A 26,224-nucleotide genomic window follows, 5' to 3' on the forward strand; every position below is an offset into this window, starting at 1 on the left:
TCCTCAGGTGAACATCAGTCAGTCAATTCTTCAGCACCTCACACAACTGGCAGAGAAATTTGATTAATACTTTCCACAAGATCCCAGAGAGGGACACATGTGGGTTGTGGACCCATTTTCAGTGGATCCCACTTTAAATGATGTTGCCTTACCCTCACATCTGGAATCACAGCTTCTGGAAGTTTCCACTGATAGCACTCTGAAGGGGCAGTGGGACAAACTGGACCTGGACTCCTTCTGGATTGTTGTTTCAAAGGAGTACCCCGTTCTGGCACTGAGGGCTTTGAAACTCCTTCTCCCATTCGCAACTACATACCTGTGTGAATCAGGGTTCTCCATTGTGGCCACAACCAAGACCAAAGCTCGAAACAGACTAAGAACATCATTGGAGGCTACCCTGAGAGTGAGCCTTTCCCCTATTCCACCCAGACTGGATCTGATCGTGTCTGAGGGGCAGGCCCAAGTCTCTCATTGAGAGGTGAAGATGAAATGGGAGTTGTAGCATGTTAAACTGGACTGTTGTGACTGTTGTTACTGATCATTTGTCACAGATTTGAAGAGCAACTTCTAGTTCTGCCGTGCAAAAATGAAGACTGCTAAATTGTCAAATTCATATTTCATATAATTTATTTATTTTGGTACAACAGAATTTTATTTATCAGAATTTCTCTTCAGTTTTTAGTCAGTCGAAATCTAAAAGTTTGGCTTGGAGCCATTTGCTGTTTTAGCAATTTGATTTGTTATAATTGCAACAATTATGTTGCAATGTGCAGGTTCATACACTTGACTATAAGTAAACGTCTTTGAGATGATTGCAGTGTATAAGATTATTTATTTCACAAGGTTTTAACTTGTTAAACTATAAAAGAACTTGACTTAGTTAGTGATTACAAATCGAACCAAGACTCTGATGAATTACAATGAAAGTGCTAGTATTTGGAAGGGTCCAGGGCCAGTTTACTCCAGGAAAACTGGGCCCAGAGGTTAAAAAGGTTAAGAACCCCTGTTTTAGTTTGTGGTCCAAAATATGATAAAAACATCATAGGTTAGTATGTCGTCCAACAAATTGGAGCAAGGTGTCCAGATCAACTGGTTAAGAAGGTGATTCATAAACAGAACTGTGTCAGAGATGCAGGTTTGATTCCAGCTCATGATCCTTTACTGCATGGGTTTCCTGTTTTCCTCTCTATCCTTGGCGGAGGTCTGCACTCTCTGAGTGCTTTTCTAGTTTGAGAGTGTGGTCTTTTGATTTCTCAGCATTTCTTCTTCATTTTACCCACAACCCCTTCCTTCTCTGTCCTATAGCTTCTGCTCTGAGCTGCATGTCTGCTGGGATTAAATCCCTGTCAGACAAACAGCCTCAGTCTTCTGTGTGAAACCTCTGCTCTCAGGTCTGAGCTCTGACTGTTGTGAAATGAACCTGTCAAAAGTCCCAACCAATAGAAAGCCAGGTATGATGTCGACCAATGAAACCACTGCTTCCTCCACCTGTTCCTGATGAGTTTGCCTGGAAAATCCAGACTGACTTTATTTATGTATTAATATAAATAGAAATAAAGGCAGTCTGGCATTGTGATGATAGGAGACGATTTCAAAAAGGAGGGGCTAACGAATGCAGCTTGAACGAGAAAGAACCAATCAGCGTAACACGGATGTGACGCACAAACAAATCGACCTTGAAGTCCATGTAGTCCAAACAACAACGGCATGCAGCCGAGAAAGTGTCGCGGTGAATGATTACTGCCGTTTTTGTCACAAAAATCTGCGAATACATGGGGTACTCTCAAGTACAACACTTATTTTTGAAAAGGCTACGCAACAAAAGACTCCTTAGAACGATTAGCGGTGTTAGGAATAACTTTAAATCGGAGCCAAACCAAGTCGGTGCGTATCTGTAAAAGTTGCTTAAATTTACTCACGTTTGGAACGGGATTTTCTTCTGTACAAACAATGGCAAGAAGCCGAAAGTAACGAGCCATCCACTGCCTCCTCATCGTCGGAAGATGACGCAGCATTAACTCCCGCCTCCCGTGCTATGATTGGTCATACCAAACTTTCCCGGGAGGGAAACGCGATTCAATTCGCCCAGTGCCAAACTGACTCTCCTGTATCTCCTAACATGGAGATAGGAGATTACATGGAGATTCAGTTTGGATTTTCCAAGCTACTGATGAGTGGTTACAGTGGAACCAGCCTCATAGGTTCCTGCCCTGAAACCTTATTATGTGTTTAATGTCCACAAGTTTGGAGTTAATACATGTGAAACTGTAGCAGGACAGTGGAGAGCAGACAGACAGACAGACTAGTAGAGCTGTTTGGTCTGTAGAGAAAGCACCAGAAATATGAATGGAAAACATTTTGAACAGATTCAGAACATATAAGGGATTCAGACGGCTGTTAGTCACGCTGGGGGCACAGAAAGAGAATAATAAAATGACTACAGAAAGAAGAAAACACATCAGTGCTCGTTTCTACGGCTCTCTGTCAGACATTAAACTGTAAAATGTGATATATCCGTTATATCGATGCTGGTTCATGCTGAACAGAATGAGGTTGTGGCTACGAAACCTGGAGTGGAGTTCATTTCATCACTCCAATATATCATTCCAACCAACCTATAGCTCAGTAAATATTCAGAGTATGACAGGTTTATTTAGAAATCTACCAGTGTCAGCTCACTGGGAGACTGAAGGACATGTTAAATGTCGTGTTCCCACGTTTATTTCCACACAGAACCTCTACCTGACCCCATTCTACTGCTGCTCACCCAGCACTGCTCTACATCTTCACCTGGGTTCCTCCCTGCTGTGATTCGATGGACAGAATATTTTCCTTACAGGTCATTCTGCCTTGATGAACCAGATTCCCCACCTTAGACCATCTTCAGATGTTTTAACAGCAGTGCATACTGACTGAGCTGGGTCTGTTCCTCTGAACTCACAGGTAGGGTCAGTTCAGGAGCTAAAACTGTGAAGCAACGGTTGAAATCCACTCATGTTTGTAATGTCTGGGGGAATGACTTCTCAGGTTCTGTCCAGTTTATGACGAAGCTGTACTGTTAGACGACAGGAGTGAAGTTATCACTGTGTTAACACAAAGCAACACAACAAAACACAACGTAACACAAAGTAACACAACGTAACACAACATAACACAAAGTAACACAACATAGCACAACAAAACACAGCGTAACACAACGTAACACAATGTAACACAACATAACACAGCGTAACAACATACCACAACAAAACACAAAGTAACACAACAAAACACAACGTAACACAACAAAACACAAAGTAACACAACAAAACACAACAAAACACAAAGCAACACAACAAAACACAACGTAACACAAAGTAACACAACGTAACACAACATAACACAAAGTAACACAACGTAGCACAACAAAACACAGCGTAACACAACGTAACACAACATAACACAGCGTAACAACATACCACAACAAAACACAAAGTAACACAACAAAACACAACGTAACACAACAAAACACAAAGTAACACAACAAAACACAACGTAACACAACGTAACACAACATAACACAGCGTAACAACATACCACAACAAAACACAAAGTAACACAACAAAACACAACGTAACACAACAAAACACAAAGTAACACAACAAAACACAACAAAACACAACATAACACAACATAACACAACGTAACACAACGTAACACAACATAACACAGCGTAACAACATACCACAACAAACACAAAGTAACACAACAAAACACAAAGTAACACAACAAAACACAACGTAACACAACGTAACACAACATGACACAGCGTAACAACATACCACAACAAAACACAAAGTAACACAACAAAACACAACGTAACACAACAAAACACAAAGTAACACAACAAAACACAACAAAACACAACATAACACAACATAACACAACGTAACACAACAAAACACAAAGTAACACAACAAAACACAACAAAACACAACGTAACACAACAAAACACAAAGTAACACAACAAAACACAACGTAACACAACGTAACACAACATAACACAGCGTAACAACATACCACAACAAAACACAAAGTAACACAACAAAACACAACGTAACACAACAAAACACAAAGTAACACAACAAAACACAACATAACACAACGTAACACAACGTAACACAACATAACACAACATAACACAGCGTAACAACATACCACAACAAAACACAAAGTAACACAACGTAACACAACGTAACACAACGTAACACAGCGTAACACAGCGTAACACAGCGTAACAACATACCACAACAAAACACAAAGTAACACAACGTAACACAACGTAACACAACGTAACACAACGTAACACAACGTAACACAACATAACACAGCGTAACAACATACCACAACAAAACACAAAGTAACACAACAAAACACAACGTAACACAACGTAACACAACGTAACACAGCGTAACACAGCGTAACACAACGTAACACAGCGTAACACAGCGTAACAACATACCACAACAAAACACAAAGTAACACAACGTAACACAACATAACACAACGTAACACAACATAACACAGCGTAACAACATACCACAACAAAACACAAAGTAACACAACAAAACACAAAGTAACACAACAAAACACAATGTAACACAACAAAACACAAAGTAACACAACAAAACACAACAAAACACAACATAACACAACATAACACAACATAACACAACGTAACACAACGTAACACAACATAACACAGCGTAACAACATACCACAACAAAACACAAAGTAACACAACAAAACACAACGTAACACAACGTAACACAACGTAACACAGCGTAACACAGCGTAACACAACGTAACACAGCGTAACAACATACCACAACAAAACACAAAGTAACACAACGTAACACAACATAACACAACGTAACACAACGTAACACAAAGTAACACAACATAACACAACAAAACACAGCGTAACAACATACCACAACAAAACACAAAGTAACACAACAAAACACAACGTAACACAACATAACACAGCATAACAACATACCACAACAAAACACAAAGTAACACAACAAAACACAAAGTAACACAACATAACACAAAGTAACACAACAAAACACAACGTAACACAACAAAACACAACGTAACACAACATAACACAAAGTAACACAACATAACACAACAAAGCACAACAAAACACAACGTAACACAACAAAACACAAAGTAACATAAACAAAACACAACGTAACACAACATAACACAAAGTAACACAACATAACACAACAAAACAAAACACAACATAACACAACGTAACACAACAAAACACAACGTAACACAACATAACACAACAAAACACAACGTAACACAACAAAACACAACATAACACAACAAAACACAACGTAACACAACAAAACACAACGTAACATGTCATTCTCTGTAACATGGAATTATAAATATAAAGTAAATATTTTCACATTTCTGAGGACTATAGGTCACTGTGAAATGATGCTGAAAATGTCAGATCTCTATCTTTTGTTGTTCAGAAGTTATAGAAGTCTGAAAATGGTTGAAAATTTCAAGTCTTAATTTTGGCTGCAATAATAGGGTACCCCCTACCTACTTCAAATGGCCATAACTTTGAAACTAATGACAATAAAGGATTCAAATTTTGGATTTTCCCATCATATATAATGTACTAAATGTATGTAAAAATGTCAGGTGGGAAGTTTTCTTAAAATTGGTTGATTTCATATGGAATGACCCTTATAAGAGTAATTTACACGTGATTTGGTATAAATACATAACGTGCACACGCATAACACATGCCTGTACTCAGCACAAGGTCATTTTTATTACAGATTTCATCCGTCGGAAATTATACGTCAACTGAGCATCCTTGGTGGAGTACTGTGCTCTGAGTGATATTCTTGTTATGTTGTGTCAACTGCTGTACTACAAAATGTGAAGTGAAAACATAGTTTCTGCATTTATTGTGCAAGTATTCATCAGTAATACAGTGAAAATGAGAGGAAATGTGAATATTTACTTTGCAAGTCGATTTTGGTGTGCACCCCTAAATTTTCTGCTTGCGCTCCTAAAATTTTAAGTTAGAGGCCACTGTGCTCCTAGAAAAAAAGCTCGTCTGGAGCCCTGATAACGTTACCAGAACATTACCAAAATGTTGCCAGAACGTTACCACATTACCACAATGATACCACAACGATACCAGAACGTCACGTCTACAGGGGTCCTCTAAACACACCTCATGTTAGGAGCTCTGAGTGTCAAACATAAAAACTCTCAGTTTAACCAGACTCTGCAGTAACATCCTGTCAGCTCTAGGGTTGGTGTGGTCCTCTTCGACCAGCCCTGTGGACGACCTGTGGACCTGCTGGGACTGAGACCTGCTCTGACTGAGACCTTCTCCAGGACTGAGACCTGGTCTGGGACTGAGACCTCCTCTTGGTCTAAGACCCTCTCCTGGTCGAAAACCCTCTCCTGGTCCTCACCTGGCTGCAGGAGGAGCCTCTGGACGGCTACGTTGAGGAGCCGTCTGATCCTGTCATTCTCCTCCTTGGCCTTAAGGATCTCGCTCTGGTACTCCAGGACCGTGTCTTTAACGGCTCTGAAGATCTCCTCCGCAGCCGCCGTCAGCCTGTCGTTTAGGAACACGTTGAGCAGCTCCAGCTTGGTCATGTTGTCTCTCCGGAGGAACGTCCTTCTGTTTACATCCACAGACCGGACGGAGGAGCACCGGCTCCTGCTGCTGGCGGAGCTCCGCCGGTAGCGCCCCCTGGTGGATGGGAGGCACAGCACACAGACCGCTAGAGAAAAAAGGTTTATGTTATTTTCTTTCTAAGATACAGCTGTAGACTGTAGAAAAAGGTTTGTTATTATACAGCCTAAGATACAGCTGTAGACTAGAAAACAAGACTTTATTATTATTAAAGAGTCTAGGATACAGACTGGAGAAAAAATATTTATTATGTTACTATACAGTCCAAGATTCAGCTGTAGACTTGATAACAAAGACTTTATTATTATTATACAGTACCCTAAATTATCCTAAATCAGCTGGGATAGACTCCAAACCCCTAATAATGATGATGATGATAATAATAATAATAATAATAATTTTATTTACATAGCAGCCATAAGAACAGCATTCACAAAGAGCTTTACAGTTTAAACATGCAACACAGACAAACAAGATATAAGGAGGCAAACCAGAGCAGTCAGTTAAAATAAATGGTAAAAATTATAATAAATTAAATGAATAATTAGAAAGATTAGCACTCATAACAAACAAAGGAACTACGCATTTTAAAAATAAAGAATAAGGTTCAGCATTAAAATTAAAAGCAAAGAAAAATAGAGAATTAAAGAATTAGAGAGATGACATCAAAGCAAAGAACCAATCAGCTAGAAGTGAAATAAAACCACAGAGAAGATCTAAAACAAACAGGACAGAGTAGAGAATAAAACACTAAAACTGTGTAAAGCTGAAAGTAAACCTCACATACAAGCAGGTCTGTAAAAGTGGGTTAAAATAAGAGATTTAAAGAAGGTAGTGACTGCAGCTCTGATCTCCTCAGGCAGGTGGTTCCAAAGTGGAGGTCCTGATGGAGAACGCTCAGTCACCTTTAGATTGAAGCCTAGTGAGGATTTGATGGTGTATAGATGACGGGTGGTTGGAGTCCAGGCAGTAAACACACTTCAAGCCTTCTGAAAATGCTACTAGTGTTTTTTATTTCAGAACTAGTGGATGAAACTTCCCATCATCTGATCCATCAGTGTGTTCAGAATGTTCCTGTCTGCTGGTAGAACACGCTGAGGAACCTCTGGACACACTGTAGTTTCCATGTTCAACTTTAATTTGCACTCAAATATTTTTTTCTTTCTAGCAAAATTCAATCAACTGTTCCAAACTCTAGATTTCTGCATCTGCTCTGAGAACCTCAGAACTTTCTCCCCCCCCCCCCCCCCCTTTCTGTTGCTTCACCACACTTCAACACTCAGCCCCCTGCTATAAGGTATTCTTCATTTAAAAATAGTCACTCATCCACAAAGCTGGTCATTAAAAGCATCTTTATTTACACAGGAATCTGTACAGTCACTGCTAACAGCTCAGGGAGAAGGTTGAGGACAGAGCAGAAACAGACGACACTCATAAACCAAGACTAACAGAGAAAAACATCAACTGAAGACAGCTCTGCTGAAAACAAACTGTTTTAATCCTAGGAAGAACATAGAAACATCAGAAACAGTCCCTGAGGTGGTCGTTAATAAAGACTGGAGGACTTCAGTCCCAGACGAGTCGCAGCGATTAAAAATAAACATTTATAGTGGAGGACAGTCTGAGGCAGAAGCTGTCCTTCAGAACATGAGAAGAAAACCAGTGAGGGGGATGTGCCTGATGGATGAAACAAACAGCAAGTCGACTAAAAAGTCCTCTGACGGGTTTAAGGAAAACGGTCTTCATCTGGGAACGAGCTGAGCGTCCACTCAGAGAATCAAAACGTGGGAGTCAGCCTGCTGGAAGTGCACAGAGCTATTATTTGTAGATCAGCTTCCCTTTGCATACACAGTACACAGAAATGTCTTCTCTCTAAAACACTGCCCAACATTGACATTATCCAGGGAGTCCTGACAAGCTGAGGTCATCGGAACATTCCAGCATCAGAGCTTCTGTCAGTGTTTTAATGTCCTGAAAAGTTGGACTAAGACTAAGCAGATGTTGGAAGGACAGCGGCAGTCCTACAGAAGAACTTCAGACGATCACATGGGCAGGAAATGAAAGAACGGAGTCAGGAGAGAAGACATTTAAAATACAGAGCAACAAATACAAAACCAAAGCTTAAAATAAGTCAGACATTTCAGAAAAGAACTGAGTGAAATGCTCTGATGTGTAGAGTCACACGAGGTTCTGCAGGAGACGCAGGCCTCAGCTGTCAATCATCTCTGACAGCTCCTGCAGGAGGTCGTCCTCTCCGATGCTGGGGTCCATGTCATCCCCCAGGTGGTCGTCTGTGAACTCGTTCATCAGCTCCTCAATGTCGACCATGGTAGAGGTGGAGGCAGCGCGGGACGCTGCTGCACTCGGTCTGCGTGGTTTGGACTGAGGAGCCTTCAGGACGGGGCTGGAAGGAACAGACAAGATGTCAGCTCCACCTACAACTACCAACCTGCTGTAGACATGTAGAAGTAAGGACTTAAAGTAATTTAACATGAGAACACCAGAGCTACACACTGACTGATGGCTAAAAGGGACGTGTACAGGGCAGAGCAGTAACTGTTACTACAGTTCCACTGGTCGTCATGTTGAGCTGTGGTTACCTCTGGGGGACTGTACAGGCCTCTCTGGCAGCAACAGCTAAATTAACAGCTGCTTTGGCTTCTTGGTCTGAGCTCTGTCTGAAGACAGGAACCGTCTGAAGCTCCTCTCTCAGGGGGCTGGAGCTGGAGCCAAAATCCGGTGGCTTTGCAGGACTCTGAGACACTGAAGAGCTCAGCTGAGCCTCAGCACTGAAGGATGGAGACACCTGAAAACACAGCACAGGTCAGCAGACGTCTTCACCAGCACAGGACTGCTTCTATTGCAATAAAGCAGAGATGAGAACTCAGCTCTACCTCACTTTTATCAACAACCTTCAGTCTAAATAGTTCCCTACAGTTCTTGAAGCTCTTTCCACAGAAACATTTACAGTACATTTCATATATCGTGGAGATATGTTTGGTAGAAAAGCATCAAAGTGGAAAGCAGAGCAGCACGCACTAAGGAAGACACATACATGGACTAATCACAGCTCGTATGAACCACACAATGAAGTGCATGCTGTGCGTTGCAGCTACCTGTCTGTCTCTGCATGTCGTCTCCTGCAGTGGCTCCGGACTAACAGCGGAGGCGCTGTTCAGAGGTTTAACAGCAGCTACAGCAGAACGTGCTGCTCCTCTCCTCTTCTGGCCGGGCTTCAGCTGCACTGCAGGCTTCATTACCGACGGTTTCACATTCAGCTTGGGCCTCACTGCAACCACAGCACAGTTCAAATGTCACGTTTCATCTTTTTAGCCTTTCTGTGCTGATCATCTGTTCCACACATGGAGTTTCTCTGTAACTTCTCAGAAACAGAGTGTCTACCAGAACCTGACTGGTCACCAGAGAGCATGTAAACGGTGACTGTACTGAGAACAGAAGCTGTGGAAACAGAAACCATTAGGACGGTACCTTTGGTGTCTACAGGATGCTCTGGGGACTTCTTCTGATCATTGTTGATGTCTTCATCAGCAGTGGAGGTTTCTGCAGCAGGTCCCTGAGGAGCTGCTCGGGCCTGCTTGGCTGCTGACGGCACGGAGAAGACCCTGGTGTTTGTGTGTGGGACTTCGTTGGAGCTTGGAGCTGAGGACACAGCTGGAACAGCAGAGCCTGATTCATCAGGAGCAGCTGTGTTGTTCAGGTGTGAAGCCGCCCTGGACCTGAGAGGAATCAGTTTACGGACAGGAACTCTTTGGGTGGCCGGGGAGAGGGAAGGTGAGGAAGGGCCTGATGATGTCACACTGATCTTAGCTGGAAGCTTCCTCCTCTGGGGATCACTGGAAGTCTGCTTTGGAGAAGCCTCTGCTTCAGCTGAGCTCTTGGCCTGCTCCTCAATTTCTTGCTTTCGAAGGTGTTTCTCCCGCATGATCTCCTCAAAGGTCTTCACCTTGACGTTGTTGCTGGTCTAGAGAGACACAAAATGTGACTATCACCTGGAGTCAGAAGAACAACAAGCAGAAACTACTCAGGATTTTACAGATCATACCTCAGGAACAGCAGCTGGAGGCTTCAGAGGCTTCTCTGACACTTTAGTGTTCTTCTCATGTGTGACTTTACAAACAGAAAACTTGTGTTAGTGCTTCAAACACAGAGACATTGAACTTTCTTCTTAAATGAGACGTTTACAGAAATATACAGAACGTTGATACAGAACAGCGGTCTTACTCTGGGGAGTCAGCTTCTTGATGCGCAGCAGACGGGGTTTCTTAGCTCCACTGTCTTCGGTATCAGAGCTCTTCTTGTTTTCAGACACTGCTGTCTGCTGAGCCTGAATCCTTGCTGCCTTCTCCCTCCGGATCTCCTCCAGGGTCTTCACTCTAACCTCTCCATCAGCTGTCTCTGACTCTCCGTGGCTCTCTCCTGAAGCCTCCTCCACCAGGAGCCTGGTCTTCGGCTCCTGTTCCTTCTCATGCATTCTTTTCTTGGCCTGAAGGATCTCAGAAAACATTTTGACCTGGCCAACCGAGGCGTCTGTTACAGTGATAGCTCGCTTGATGCCCTTGGTTTTGGTCATGGTGACCTCTGGAGGCGTGGCTGAAGATGCGTCTTTGTGGCTCTGAGACTTTGCTGCTTTCTCCTGTTTGATCTCCTCCAGAGTTTTGATGCGGATCTGCTCAGGAAACTTCTTTGACGTCACACTTGTCTCAGCTGTCAGACCACAATAAATAATGTTTTCATCTATGTGCATGATGTCATTCCAGTGTTTAGAGTGTTTAGACTTCTTACCCGGCTGAGTGGGAGCAGCAGCATCAGAGAGCAACCCGAGTCTTTCCTTTATAGGTTTCAAAGCTGAACAAACAGAAGACAGAAACAACAGATTCTGGTAACAATGAACACCATCAAAACCTAACCTGCTTATACACACATTTCAGTTTCACTAAAGTCCTCCTACTGCCTGAAAACACAGCCTCTCTCCTGCTCAGTCAGTGTTCATGATCCTCACCTTTCTGACCGGCCACTGACGGTTCTCCTGCATCCACAACGTGGCCCAGACGCTCAGCGAGGCTCCTTTTCAACGGAACACCTTCTACAGCAAGGACACGTCATGATCTTCCATCCTCTACGTTATTTTTATTAGCAGTGACATCTGAGAGCTTCAACAACACAGTAAATGTACCTGTGTGAGGAATCCTTCTTCCAAGCCTTTCAGCCACACTGGTTCTCGGTCTCCCAGCTTCTTCAAAGACGAGAGGGTCTACGATAAAAGAAACAGAAGAGGTTCACAAAAAAAGGACGATGATTGAATCTATTTTTACAACCTAAGCCAATCTGTATATTGCTATGTGTGAATTAGATATTTTATACAGTTTATAATGAACATTTTTTAGTTTTCAAGCAGCGATTATTGTCATTAAACAAGAGACAGCGCAAATCAAAATGCTGCTTCAGATCCACCGTGAGGAGGACGTCTCCACACATTATGATGTCCAGCTGTTCATACTCTGTTCCAGTCACAGTGCTGTCCAAACAACACAGTTCTACTGTGATAAATAGGCCCAGCAGTGTAGCTGGCTGTCAGACCAGCCTGTTCTGTAAGAGCTCAGACACCCCGTCTTCTTCAGAGTGGTCATCCAATGTTCATACAACCACAATGTCATCACACTCAAAAATAAAATAAAAACAGGTTTTAAATAAGAAGCATTAGTGGCTCTTTACCATCTCTGGAGCCCAAGAGGGCTGGCTGAAAAAGGGACTGGATGTTTTCTTTCTCTCCGTTGGCAGACGTTTCTCCACTCTGGACTGGATAACCGGCTCTCCTCATGCTGGCCTTCAGGGCCTTCCTCAGCAGGATCTCCTCCAAGGTGCTCACTCCAAAGTTCAGAGAATCCCCTTCAAAGAAACAACAACGAAGGTTGCACAGCACAGGCTAGAATTACAACATTAGTAAAAGACGCTAAACTAATTCCACAGCTCTGTGTCTCTGCACAGCCTCACCTGATTTCAGTAACTTTCTAGGAGAAGGCCCAATCTTGCTGTCCTCTCCCTCCTCTGAGAACTGGTCTGGAAACAGAACGACATCAGTGTTAACGATCAAAGTGGACATCCTGTCTCTATGTGACACTAGAGAAGAACAGAAGCTCACCATCTTCATCCTCGTCGTCGTCTGCTGGATTGATCACCACTGGTGGGTGGGTGGGGCTCGGTACCGGCTCCTGGCTTTCTGTCTTGATGACGCCTCTCAGCTGAGGGTTGGTGGTGGTGTGAAGAGGAGCGGCTGGTGGAGGGACTGGTTCCTCATGCTGCTGTTCCTCATCTTTGACCAGATCTGGGACAGTTAAACGTTCTCATTACCGTCTCTGAGGTGGAGGTAAAACCTTCTTAAAATCTCCACAGTTTAAACTAAGTCCACTCACTTTTATCAGGGGGGACAAACGTGCCTTCTACGAAGCGGGGCTTTTCATGGAAGAAGGCACAGTGTGGCTTCTGGCATCCCGCCGGCTGGTTCTCCCAGTAACAGTGGATCTCCTTCCGGTTTTTCTGTGTAGATGAACGACATTAACAACATGTAGTGGCATGAACGCAGAAGACAGACAGACACTCAAACGTATAAATTCATAAAAGGAGGCTGTAGTTACTGTTTTATCAGGTCTACAGTTGTAATCATGCAAGTGCTGCTCCTAGCTAAATGCTGTGTTATGATTTTATAAAACCTCATTTTAAGTCAGCCTTATCTTCATAGCAAACATTTACAGAGATCTACTGCAGCAGTGGAGCTCCTGGCTGAGGTTTACAGAGATCATTTTACAGCCTTCATTAATGACCATTCAAGACACCAACAGCCTCGACTGCTGGAAGGAGATTCTGAGCCGTCTTCACTTCTAAACTAACGTTAAACGTTGCGTACCGTGATCTCCATGTGGCGAAACTTGCAGACGGTACGGAAGCAGCGTCGTTCCTGCCAGAGGCTGCAGACGGTCTCATTGCCCATAGCAGCCTCACAGTGTCTGAACGGGCAGCTTTCTCCCTGCATGAACCACACAGCAAACAGCCCAACTTCTTCATTACGGCCACAAGCCACTGCCCAGTGGGTAAACTGTGGGTGCATACGGGGGGTTTGTAGGAAAACTTGACGTACTTTAGTGCAGGTGGAGTAGTAGAAGAAGTAGCAGTCATCTCCATGGTTGGTCATAGTATTGTCGGGACGCGTCTTAAATGGCGGCAGGTTCAACCTTTAAACCCAGCAGCTGGTTCTCTTGAGGGTCAACAGGACTCTCCCTGACAACAGAAAGGCATCACACACAAAAACCCTTCATTACAAGTCTGCTCATGTAAAACAGCACCAAGAAGCCTCTGTGTCCTTCCCTCATATAACACCTCTACAGCAGGGGGTCGAGCTTTAGTCCAGTCTGACCTCCAGTGGACCGGACCAGTAAAACCACAGCAGAATAACCGAGAAATGACCACAACTCCTGATGGTTCCTTAGTTTTAGTGCCAAAAAAGTTCACATTTAATTATCTATCTTCTTTACAAAATATTATGAAAAGCCTGAAATTTGTTAGGAAAAATAAGTTCAGTTTCATCCACATCCAGTCTCAGTTTATCATTTCCACATTACAACTTCCAGATCAGTGTCTACAAAGGAACACAACATTTAGTCACCTGGACCTGAATGATTCAGTATTTTACTTTAAAAAACAACAGACACAAGACAAAATATTACAGAAATGAGACAAAATACAAAACAAATGAGACAAACAACATGAGACAAAAAAATTACAAAAGTTACAAAGCCACAAAAAATAAACAAACAAGTGAGACAAAAAACACAAAAAGACAAAAACAATACATAAAACAACGAATAAAGTAAAACACAAAATGATAAAAAAAAATAAGATAAAAAACAAGCAAGACAAAAAGGAAACACAAAACAACAAAAACAAGACAGAACGACAAAAGTCAGACAAAAAAAACAACAAAAATGGGACAAAACATTACAAAAATGAGACAGAAAATGACAAAAGAACAAAGAACAATCTAGTATTTTACTTTATGATCCAAACAATTTGTCATGGTCTAGAAATGATTTTAAATTTATAGTTTTACTGATTTACAATCTGCAGTTAATGTCTTCTCTGGAATTTTTACACTTTGAGGACCGGATTGGACCCTCTGGAGGACCGGTTTTGGACCACGGGCCTCATGTTGGACACGTCTAGAGGCAGGTATGACTTCCTTCCTTAAATTCTATCCTATGGATAGAAACCTACAAAATATTTCAGTTTGGTTATGGTTAGCAGTTGTAACTTGAGCCGTCTACTGTGCAGTGGAAGACTGCGTTATTAGACAGTGGCCTGTATGAACATATATAAAATATGCTTTGCTGTGTTATTAGACTAAATGTTGATACTGGTGAAAGTATTAGATCTCATTGCTTTTATTTAGAAAACAAAGATGAGTATTTCCTCAGTCATGGTGTTGGCGTGTGAAATCCCTGCATGTAAAGAATAAAGAAATAAATGTTGACCGATCAGGCATCCAGTGAGCCTTCAACAGCATGCTAAGTTTGCTTTCTGTACCTGAAGTGTCTGAGCAGCGGCGTCCCTCCTGACAGTGCTGCTGGTGGGTCTCCGCGGTGGTATGGAGTCCTGAAGGAACACTTGATCCGTGAGATAAGAGGAAAAGTGGGGTGGCTCGCCCAGAGACACTCGTCTTCCTACGACATCCCTTTTCTGAGACTCTCTGAGACATCTTTATCTCCGGCAGACTGCTAAACATTACCGATGGTGGGTGTAATAGTCCTTCTGGGATTTTTTCTAATACAATTAATTGGAGTGGCTAATGGATGAACTAAATAGGGCGACATAAACAGCCAGACAAGAAAAAAATGGGGGAAAAATTGCTAACATTGGCGTGGAGAGAGGTGGGATGGTGGGCGGGAAAAAACATCCTCTGCTTCTTCCTGAGCGTGGCAGCATTTGGCACACTTCATGACACTGAGCAGTGGAGAACGGCCAGGAAATTCAAGCTTCTAGGAGCTTCAGCTGTTGATTACCAACGCTGAAGAGAAAAAAAACATCTTCTGCCAGCGGAGGACATGGGGGAAAGCTATCCATATCCAGGGATCCCCAACCAAAGAGTGCCCAGAGGATGGTTTTAAACCTATAAATCAATCAAAAACACTCCCCGGGGAACTGAAAAAGGTTATTAAGAGACAGACAGCACAGGTACAGCACAGACATTTCTACAGACAGGTAAAACATGACACAAACATGGTCTCAGGAGTAGCTCCAGGGAGACTGTTACTGGGTTAAAGCATCATACTGACTGTAATCAACCCATATCTATACATATCAGGTACTAAACAGACTGTGAGGGCTGGTTTTTTTTTTTAAAATCCAGACAACAAGGCCTAAACAGCTGTGTTTCATGTACCAAAAGGTGTGTGCTCTGAGACACCTTCACTACAATAATGACTTATAAAGTCATCAGCTACAGCAAATACTTCTCCAGCTGTTGTCTTAGAGTGTACCACCATTAAACTGTGTGTATATCCAAAGTTTAAGAGCCCAGACAGAGAAGAAGACAGTCCCATACTTACTGTTAGTTCATAAAAAGTGGCCCAAAGCTACGAGCGACTTCCAGCAGAGACGGAAATAAATCACTAGAATGAGTCCTTCTGGGTTAATAGTTAGCTTAATAAACTCTAGTATGTTTTAAAAATACCACATGTATATAACATTCTCAGCAGTGGACATATTAAAGGATATTTTGATACACTTCACATTACAGAGGCCTACCGAGCCGTCCGGACCTTATGTTAGCTCAATGCTAAACGGCTGAGTGTACAGGAATTACTGCCTCTTTTATGCTATCACAGCCAAAGATATATAATGTAAAAAAAATGTGTAGACGACGTTAATTACCAGGTTGGAATTTTAAAAAAAGTTTAAAAACGTGAAATAGAGGAAAGTCGCGGCTCCAGATCGTTGACAGACGTATATAGACTAAAGCAAAATGGCGACGGCAGGAGATCTGAGGGTGGACGGGATGCGTTCAGGGACACAGGAAAGCTCGGACTTTCCACAATATGCTGCCTTCAGAGGCCACGGGAAAGCGCGGACATTCATCTTCTCCGCGGTGCACTCTTCCTCCAGCCACACGTTTAGAGCAGCTTTTGAGGACAGCTCCCACAAAGTCAGGATGAAGAAACCATTTCAGGTTCTACCTCATGAAGCTCAGCCAAAGAATGGCAAGAGTGAATAAAGCAGGAATAAAAACAAATAATCTAACACATAAATCGTGTTTTGATTTATTTCACATTTTCTTTTTCACTACATAATTCTACGTGCTCATTCCTAGTTTTGATGCCTTCAGTGAGAATCTACAATGTAAATAGTCATAAAATAAAGAAAAGCTATTAAATGAGAAGCTGTGTCCAAACTGACTGGTGGTGTACATTATAAGGGAAGCCTGGTTATGTGAAACTTACTTTGTAGTGCAGCCCTCTGGCATTGGCTCTCCAGTTCTCGAAATTCAAATAATACAAAATTCAATGGTTTTTACTGTGTATTCAGCTTGTGTATTTTCTTACCACAATAATGTGGAAATGTAATAAAACTTGCTTTAAAAGTTAAAAAAAAAGCATAGAAAGAAAGCTAATGCATGAAAAACAGAGCAGCAGGACAGAGATGACCACCATCATAGAACTCACAGTAAACCTACCTAAGACCCACCCGTCATCAGTCACATCCAAGAAACAGACGACAGGAAACGGTATTACATTTATTGTGTTCAGTACAGTCAAAAATGTTGACTTTATGGTCAAAGCTGTAAAAGAAGAAATGATTATTTGCAAAGACAGACTTGTGGTGGGCATTTAGACTTCTGGCCTGTATTTTATATAATTATTCCAGTCAACAGAGTGCTTGGTAAAACATCAGGTGCATAACTGATGCCAGGTTGTCATTGAGAAAACATCACATGTCCAGGCCTGTTCAGTGGAGTTTCTCTTCATTAGTTCATCGTGTACGTCTTCTCACTGGAAAAGTACATCATGCTGTTTTCTACTTCAGTGCATCTCACAGGCGATCATTTTGAAAAAGAAAACATAATAGTTTTCACTGTGTATGTTTCAGATTAAGATCTTCAAGAAATATGAAAATACAGTTGCATGCAGAATTATTCTACCCCCTATAACCAATGCTAGTTAAATACAGATAACTGCAGGAAAACTCTAATCCATCCACCTGTATGTCTACATTTAGAGGTGAATTCAACGGTGACACATGCTAAACACTGAGGAATACTCATGTCTATAAAATGGGAACACTTTGGGTCAATACTCCCCAGACACCTCCAGCAGCACCATGGTTCAGACCAGAGAGATGTCCTGAAGTTTAGAGAGGAGATAGTTGCTTTGAACAAGAAAGGAAATGGGTCCAAGAAGATCTCCAAGCTCTCGAATGTTCCCAGAGACTCTGTTGGAAGCATCTTTGGTAAGTTCAAAGCCATCAGTTCTGTGGTTGGGGGGGGAAAAAAGCTGACGGCAAACACATCAAGATTCCTGGAGACAGGTGGACCAGAATCCTAGGCTGACTGCCAAGGACCTGCTGAAAGAGGAACTGATGTTTCTGTGGACACACTCCATGCTGAAAGTCTTAATGCCAGATCTCCTAGACCAGGGGGCGGCAACCCGCGGCTCCGGAGCCGCACGCGGGTCTTTCAGCCCTCTGTTGTGGCTCCCTGTAACTTTGGAAAATAAATTGTTCTGCCTTTCAGGCGCGTTTCACTGCATTTTAATATAGTTTTATTGTGAAATTACCGCTCTTATTTTGACGCGTCACTCCACCGGATGTGCTGCCGGGGTTTTCCTCTGGCTCAGAGCTCTAGAGATAGTAAGAGTTGCGACACTCATGCTCTCGCAGCGGGGCGGTCACGTGGTTCATGTAAGCCTGAATAGTTCCAAACAGGCAGCGCTGTCATTTCCTTCTATGGGACTGAGAGCGGCGATTTCACGGTAAAAAAGGAATAAAATCACACCTCCAAGTACTTGTTTGATTATTAATTCATTGGAGTATGTATGTAAATGTCAGTTTTACATTTTGAGCCGTAAGGTGACATATTAGACACTTTTGGGGTTTTGGAGGGAATGTTTCACATTCGTGTTAGCATGAAAAATCGACTTTTACACAGAAATGTAAGATGATTGAAGATGTTAATTTTTGCCCAGCTGGATTATTGTATTTCCAGACAATGTCTATATTTCTCTGATTCACTTACCCGTAGTCTGGGAGTTATTGAAAAGCAGAGTAACAACAGTCCATTCAGCAGATAGTGTCCAGGCAGGAGTTGACTCACTATAACCATTTTAAGACATACACAAAATATATATTCAAGAATAACAACTCATTATGCTTTGATGAATGAAATAGTATGTTTTATTGACAATGGGAGAAACAATGAGGGTCTTCGTGTCTTCAGTGAGGGCTCTCGGGATACTGGCGGATAGATAGATACGATAGATATTAATAAATATATTTGTTAAATACTTACAAGTATAAGTTTATGCATTATAAAGGGTCTCATATAAAGGACGTAGTCTTGACCATTAAAAAGAGGTAGCGATGTAGCTAGGTAGCTTTCAAAGAAGAGCTAACAAGCACATGGCAATGCCTGAAAGTCGTTCATCTGCCAATATTCACAAATACAGATAAATGTATGCACCACAAAGGGCTTCTGATATAATATAAAGACGTTAAAATAAAAAAGAGGTAGCGACTCATCAACAATTAATCTGTCAATATATCCCTGGAGATAACTTCACAGCTGACAGCAAAGTCGAGCTAAAAAAAGTAGCAGAAATTCGGTCGTCTACCAAGATAAAAAATATATATAATTACGCTGCGCAAATACAAATAAAGCTCAGCATATGCATCATAAAGAGCCTCTGATAAAATATAGGCAGTTGACAATTCAAAAGAGGTAGGCATTTCATCAATTTACCTCCACATATACTCAACAACCTGCAGTGCAAATGAACGGTGGCTATCACTGTCGAAGCGGTGCTTGGAACTAAATAAGCCTCCACAACCCGGAAGTAGACCGGAAGAAAGCGTACAACGGCACCCTATGGGAGTGTCGCAACTCTTACTATCTCTAGGGCTCTGCTCTGGCTGGGACATGAGAACGCAAGGTTGATGCAGAGGAGATGGAGAAGCAACGCCTGTAGTTTCACATCGTTTTGTACTCAAGAATGGCAAGCCTGTATATTAAAGCTCCACTCCAAGAAAGACACGTCTTGTCTTTGAGTCAAAAGTACTCATGATAGGGTAATACACGTTACTCGCAAGAACACGGCAGCAGGTCAGAGAGTCAGAGGAGTGTCGTCTTGGAAAATAGGGCAGCGACTTACCGGAGAAAAGTTATTAGCTTAAGATAAATAGATTTTACAAGTTAAATAGACATTCGCAAAATATTGATTTCCAGCTAACATTACGTAACATATGAGGTCCAGGAGCAAAAATGACATTAACCAAGTAAGATAAATATTAGTGGAAGGACACAATTTAAAAAATGAATAATTAGAGGCTTTGTAATTAATTAATCACGACTGATTAACAAGGGCATAGAGGTAAAAAAAAAAAAAAGCCATATATGCAGTGTTGTCTTCATTTTAAATGCCAAAAGGATTTTGCGGCTCCCGGTGTTTTCTTTTCTGTGGGAAACGGGTCGAAATGGCTCTTTGAGTGTTAAAGGTTGCCGACCCCTGTCCTAGACGGACACCATTTCTGAAGACACACCACAAGAACCATGGTCTCCAGTCTGCTAGAACCAACCTATCAGAGCCATAGAAGTTCTGGGAGGCGGTTCTATGGACTGATGAGACCAAACTAGAGCTCTTTGGTCCTATGGATCAGAGGAATGTTTGGGAGGAAGAACGAGGCCTACGAGGAGAAGAACACCCTGCCTACTGTGAAGCATGGTGCAGGATCTGGGATGCTGTGGGGGTGTTCTGCTTCTAATGGAACCAGGAATCTCCTGAAGGCACCATGGATTCAGGAAGTACCAGGATGTTCTGGACAAGAACGTCACTCAGTCCGTGAAAAAGTTGAAGCTTGGGCGTAATTGGACATTTCACCAAGACAGTGACCCCAAACACACATCAAAACCAACAAAGGCTGGTTAGAGAAGAAACTCTGGAAGGTTCTAGAGTGGACATCACAACCTCCAGACTGAAACCCAATGGAGAACCTGTGGTGGATCTAAAGAAAGCTGCTGCAGCATGTAGACCTGAGAACATCGCTGAGCTGGAGACCATCGCCCACGAGGAATGGACTAAAGTTCCCAGGGAGCTGCCAGAAGCTTGTTAGAGACGAGATGTCTACAGCAGGTCATTGGAGCTAAAGGCTGCTGAAGATACAGCCTCATAGGAGCTGAAGATACGGCCTCGTAGGAGCTGAAGATACGGCCTCGTAGGAGCTGAAGATACGGCCTCGTAGGACCTGAAGATACGGCCTCGCAGGACCTGGAGATACGGCATCGTAGGAGCTGAAGATATGGCCTCGTAGGATCTGAAGATACAGCCTCGTAGGACCTGAAGATACAGCCTCATAGGACCTGAAGATACAGCCTCGTAGGAGCTGAAGATACAGCCTCATAGGACCTGAAGATACAGCTTCATAGACCTGAAGATATGGCCTCGTAGGATCTGAAGATACAGCCTCGTAGGAGCTGAAGATACGGCCTCGTAGAGCTAAAGATACGGCCTCGTAGAGCTGAAGATACGGCCTCATAGGAGCTGAAGATACATCCTCATAGAGCTAAAGATACGGCCTCGTAGAACCTGAAGATACGGCCTCGTAGGACCTGAAGATACAGCCTCGTAGGATCTGAAGATACAGCCTCGTAGGAGCTGAAGATACGGCCTCGTAGAGCTAAAGATACGGCCTCGTAGAGCTGAAGATACAGCCTCGTAGGAGCTGAAGATACATCCTCATAGAGCTAAAGATACGGCCTCGTAGAACCTGAAGATACGGCCTCGTAGGACCTGAAGATACGGCCTCGTAGGAGCTGAAGATACGGCCTCATAGGAGCTAAAGATACGGCCTCATAGGAGCTGAAGATACGGCCTCGTAGGACCTGAAGATACAGCCTCGTAGGACCTGAAGATACAGCCTCGCAGGACCTGGAGATACGGCCTCGTAGGAGCTGAAGATACATCCTCATAGAGCTAAAGATACGGCCTCGTAGAACCTGAAGATACGGCCTCGTAGAACCTGAAGATACGGCCTCGTAGGAGCTGAAGATACGGCCTCATAGGAGCTAAAGATACGGCCTCATAGAGCTGAAGATAGGGCCTCATAGAGCTGAAGATACAGCCTCATAGGAGGTTGAATCATGTTGCATGAAACTGTACATGTAATTGAACATTACACAAATGTTCTTCAAGCCTAATCTGGAGAGGGTGAGAAGCAGCAATTACCTGTTAGTGGGGCAGATAACAGAAAGATCCTTCAAACTCTCATATGAACATGAAATCTGGTGTGCACCTTACCTGTAGGCCAAACACTTAGAAAAAAAATCAAAAATTCTAAATCAGAACCATTTTCTAAAAAAGCGGACATCATCACTTTGGACTTGATCACCATGTTTTTGTGAGATTAATTTTCATACATTAACACCTTGAAATGTGATTCTAACAGAAATCATAGTTGAACCTTCAAAATATCATTTAATCTTATTAATTCAATTCAATAATCAATTGAGTTTCACTTATGGAGGGCTATTTCCAGCTCTGTTCACAGTTATCTGCTCCACTCTTTCACATTTTTTAGTGTGCTGTGTGTGAATGAAGACGCTGGAAGCTGGTTTGGTGGGTCAGCTTGCTACAACTTTAATCCAAACATCGCTCTGCATATTCAATACATCTGCATCATCATATCCTCTACACAGTCCCCTCTCATTTCTCTAAACTATTTTAACAAAATAAGTCTAGTAGCACATCATTCAATAACATTTTATTTTACAATTCTCTCTCTGTACTGTAGTGTTTTTCTCTTTAAACATCAGGAATATTTGTTCGTTGTCTTTTTTTTTTTTAAAACACAGAGACGAAACAGAGTACACGGACGATGACGAGCGCTGCTCAAAAAGTCCAGAGTGTGAACAGACACACAACCCTCCCCTCAACAACACGCAAACACACACAGATATCTGTAGAGGCCCAGTGTTGGTCTCACAATGCATTTTCTGTTAAAGGTTTGGACACTTTTCTTCTGTTTGAGACTTTTCACATTGAAATAAGAAACCCAAACAGCTCCTCAGTGTGATGCTGTGCAGGGCATAAACCCTGTGAAGCTTTCTGTGGATAAAGTAGCTTCATCTTCAACACAAGGGACAGAGTTTATGACTTTCCAACATTCACGTTGTCAAACAGCTCCAGGGCTGCAGCACCCCACACGTCCAGCTTGGGTTTAATCGATTTAAAGGACAGGTTTTAGTGAATGGATGGTGCACGTTTAATGTTTTGGCACATTTTCCAACAATGAAGTGCCAAAGTGGATAAATCAGAGCTTTCACTGATGTTTCTCAGCTGCAGTTACAACCTGGGTGTTGATGAGTTATTTAAACACTAACGTGACACTAAGCAGCGTCATCCTCAGAATCACAGTCACTTTACAACAGAAACCTCATTTTAAGATGACATGAGGTCACCAAACACACAGCTGGTGTCCCACTGTGACTGAATGTTAAAATCAGAGGATTTATATCAGGAGTCTGAGCTGTCCTTCATGCTGTCGGCTAACGTAGCTGGAAGAGTGTAGCTCCCATGCCAACGCTGGCCTCAACGCTACCATTAGCATGATAAAGCTAACGGTAGCCTTAGATGACAACAGGGAATTTGTTTTTTAATTTTACAGAATTTGCTCAGTGGTTTTTCAGATGTTCTGTGGAGAACTGAAGCTACATCAAACCAAATTTCGATCCATTGAGGAGATGTTGAGATGTTTCAGGACGTCAGTGTGAGAGCTGAAGGCACAACTCAAACTCCATTTGTCAGTCACTTCTGGAGCTTCTAACCTCCATCTCACCGGCTTCATCAGTTGCTTTTCACAGGCTGGGATCTATTGCTGTTCACTGCTCCGTTAAAACAGGACATTGGGTCGGATTCTGGAGTGACTTTTTCTGGATTAAATTCAATCACTACTCTTGTGATCAGTCACAGCCCTGAACCGCCTCCACGGGGCGAAGGCGGCAATGAGCAGCAACTGAAAGCTCTAGAAGAGGCTGGTAAAGCTCCTACAAGCAACGGGCCTCACAGGTGTGTGTGTGTTTGTGTGTGTTGATCAGATGTGGTTGTCTGCACACACACACAAACTGTGGTGTTAGTTACATCTGAGGCACTTTGACCCCATTTTCTGTGCCCCCCACCCCTCAAAAAGTGGAAAAAAAAATAAAAAATTTCAATTTGGCTTCAAGTTTCAACCTTCAACCCCAAAAAACAAACAAAAGACAGAAAACACTGTTAGAACATGAAAGCAGAACAGAGCAGAACTTCCTAAAGGAAACTTTCCAGCAGACTCAGTGGACTGCAGAACTGATGACCTTCATCACTGGCTGGGCTTCATTGGTGCTCCTACAGCCTAGATCAGTCTATTCACTGAACTCCAGCCTGATATAAAGGAGATTTACTGTTCAGTGAGTTACCAACACCTCCAGGCTTGTAATTCAGCCTTGAATTGGACCTGACACCTGCAGCCACCAAAGCAAACTTCTACCAGAACATGAGAATACATATTATTTTTTAGTTTAGGTTCAAGTGTTTTGGTAAGCAGCTTTTTGAGCCGAAAAAGGATTCAACAGATTTAACCTCAACGCTCAGTCAGAGGACACCAAAACAACGATGCACCTCCATTTCTGAGACTGTAGGAAACAGAACAATAGAGGGTTTGTTTTGTTAGCCTATGTGGCAAATTTTAGGGTTCTGATGGCTGTTTGAGAGATGACTGCTACCCAATAGGGACGTTAAGAGAGCAAAAACCTCTCTGAGCTTAACCAATCAGCACTGAGCCCAACATAGTAACAGCTCACAAGTATCTAACCTGGACTTCTACTTTTCTATCCACCAAAAATAGCACTGACACTGGTTCTTGTGGTCCAAACATGCAGAAAGGTTCAAGGCCCGAATCAGCCAACAAGTTCCTGCAGTGGAAAAGGTTGAAAAAAGCAACGCAGATGTTGAAGACGTCTGTAGGAAGCAGGTGGTTTGAAGCACTGAACGTGGAGCTGTGCTGCTGTGCTGCTTACAGCTGCAGATAAACACCATCTGCAGCGTCTGTAAACCTTTCCCTCAGTGATGAAGGACGCTCATCTTCCTCCACCAGCACTGAGGCAGCTGGAAAGCTTCACGCTCGCCTGGTGGGAGCATCACATCAGGGTTTTGTAGTTTAGTTTAGCATGGAAGCTCAGCAGCCTGCTGGAGAACAACGCTTCCTAAAAATCAGCAGAGAGACAGAAACCAAAAAGCCCCCACCACAGCTGAGAGAGAGCCAAGGATAAAAACAAACCCCCCACTCACAGAAAAACTAAAGGAAATCAAAATAAACCAAGAAGCATCTGAGTCCTCTGTAGGAACCACAACCTTTATATTCCCTCTACAATTATGTACAATTAGACTTTATACAAGTAAAGCAGTGATGCTCTCCTCGCAGCGCTGTGCTCGTGTCTCAGGTGGAGCTGCTCTTGGAGAGGTTCGGGTAGAGGACGGCTGCCGTCACAGCGACCATCACTGCGATGACCGGCATCCAGGGGCTCCAGCCACTCTGTCCCAGACACCAGCACACAAACACAGGGAGAAGCCAGTTAGTCTGCAGAGCCTCAACTTTATGAAAGCAGCACAGAGAAGGACAGAGGAGAGGAGGAGGAGGGTGAAGAGAAGCAGAAAACAAAAAAATCAGTCCAAAAGATGATATTTCTTCTTTGCTGGGTGAGCAGGTTGGTCACCTCTTGGTGGAGGGAGCTTTATTACCAGAGGACGATGCACATGAACCAGCAGTCATTCATGAGTTTAGCTCAAAGATAACAAAAATAACTTTACAAGACAGACCTGTAGTTTATCCCATCCAGTAGAAAACACAACCAACAAGTCAGTCTCTGGAAATCAAAGAGCGTTCTGACATCTGAGCAGATTGTTCACATTATTTCCAGTTGGTGTTCTGGACTCTGTCATATGACGACATGTCTGTTCAACACAGCAGCAGCTAAACCTCAGTGTACGACCAGAACACCAGAGCTTCAGACCTTTAAGACGCTCCAGCAGTGACTACTTTAATAGAGCTCAAGAGGGAAGCATCAAAGGACCACGATAATGTAGACAACAGCAGCTAGGAAGCATCCAAAGTTTCTTCATACAGACTAAAGAGGGAGTGATGACATGGAACAGACATTCAGCTACATGTTTTTGTCTTATTATTGTC

General features: G+C 42.8%; 2 protein-coding genes and 1 long non-coding RNA gene across 5 annotated transcripts in view; all 3 read right to left on the minus strand.

Moving 5' to 3' along the window:
* Positions 1 to 8,065: 8,065 nt before the first annotated feature.
* On the minus strand, positions 8,066 to 16,757 carry LOC127530196 (zinc finger CCCH domain-containing protein 11A-like). 3 transcript variants are annotated; one of them, XM_051948255.1, is made up of 17 exons: positions 16,348 to 16,757; positions 15,326 to 15,394; positions 13,884 to 14,023; positions 13,653 to 13,772; positions 13,162 to 13,285; positions 12,891 to 13,073; positions 12,743 to 12,808; positions 12,464 to 12,637; positions 11,925 to 12,002; positions 11,751 to 11,834; positions 11,534 to 11,596; positions 10,973 to 11,455; positions 10,794 to 10,858; positions 10,220 to 10,712; positions 9,847 to 10,019; positions 9,331 to 9,536; positions 8,066 to 9,134 (listed from the first exon to the last, which is right to left on the minus strand). In XM_051948255.1, exons 3-17 carry the CDS (start codon positions 13,935 to 13,937, stop codon positions 8,939 to 8,941), a joined length of 2,562 nt encoding a protein of 853 aa, XP_051804215.1. In that variant the 5' UTR covers positions 13,938 to 14,023; positions 15,326 to 15,394; positions 16,348 to 16,757; the 3' UTR covers positions 8,066 to 8,938. The 3 variants fall into 3 exon arrangements, with proteins under 3 accessions (XP_051804215.1, XP_051804216.1, XP_051804214.1); XM_051948256.1 differs by having other exon boundaries at positions 11,751 to 11,831; positions 15,326 to 16,757; XM_051948254.1 differs by having other exon boundaries at positions 15,326 to 16,757.
* Positions 16,758 to 19,163: 2,406 nt separating this feature from the next.
* LOC127534076 (uncharacterized) lies at positions 19,164 to 19,895 on the minus strand. The gene is made up of 2 exons (XR_007942027.1): positions 19,752 to 19,895; positions 19,164 to 19,246 (listed from the first exon to the last, which is right to left on the minus strand). It is a non-coding gene; the product is annotated as an uncharacterized LOC127534076 (long non-coding RNA).
* A 2,721-nt stretch (positions 19,896 to 22,616) lies between these two features.
* slmapa (sarcolemma associated protein a) overlaps positions 22,617 to 26,224 on the minus strand; it is a 102,142-nt gene continuing 98,534 nt past the window's right edge. Inside the window, 1 exon segment of the mRNA XM_051948227.1 lies at positions 22,617 to 25,570. Within this exon segment, the coding sequence (XP_051804187.1) occupies positions 25,475 to 25,570 (96 nt within the window). The 3' untranslated portion in view covers positions 22,617 to 25,474.

This window comes from Acanthochromis polyacanthus, chromosome 5, assembly GCF_021347895.1.
Source record: "Acanthochromis polyacanthus isolate Apoly-LR-REF ecotype Palm Island chromosome 5, KAUST_Apoly_ChrSc, whole genome shotgun sequence".
NCBI classification, from domain to species: domain Eukaryota; kingdom Metazoa; phylum Chordata; class Actinopteri; family Pomacentridae; genus Acanthochromis; species Acanthochromis polyacanthus.

Coding starts and splice junctions, on each gene's coding strand:
- LOC127530196 (XM_051948255.1), bottom strand. CDS start 13,937: ATGACCAACCATGGAGATGACTGCTACTTCTTCTACTACTCCACCTGC. Junction 13,286..13,652: donor TTCGCCACATGGAGATCACG/GTACGCAACGTT, acceptor TCATCTACACAG/AAAAACCGGAAGGAGATCCA. Junction 11,597..11,750: donor GTCAGTGGCCGGTCAGAAAG/GTGAGGATCATG, acceptor CTGTTTGTTCAG/CTTTGAAACCTATAAAGGAA.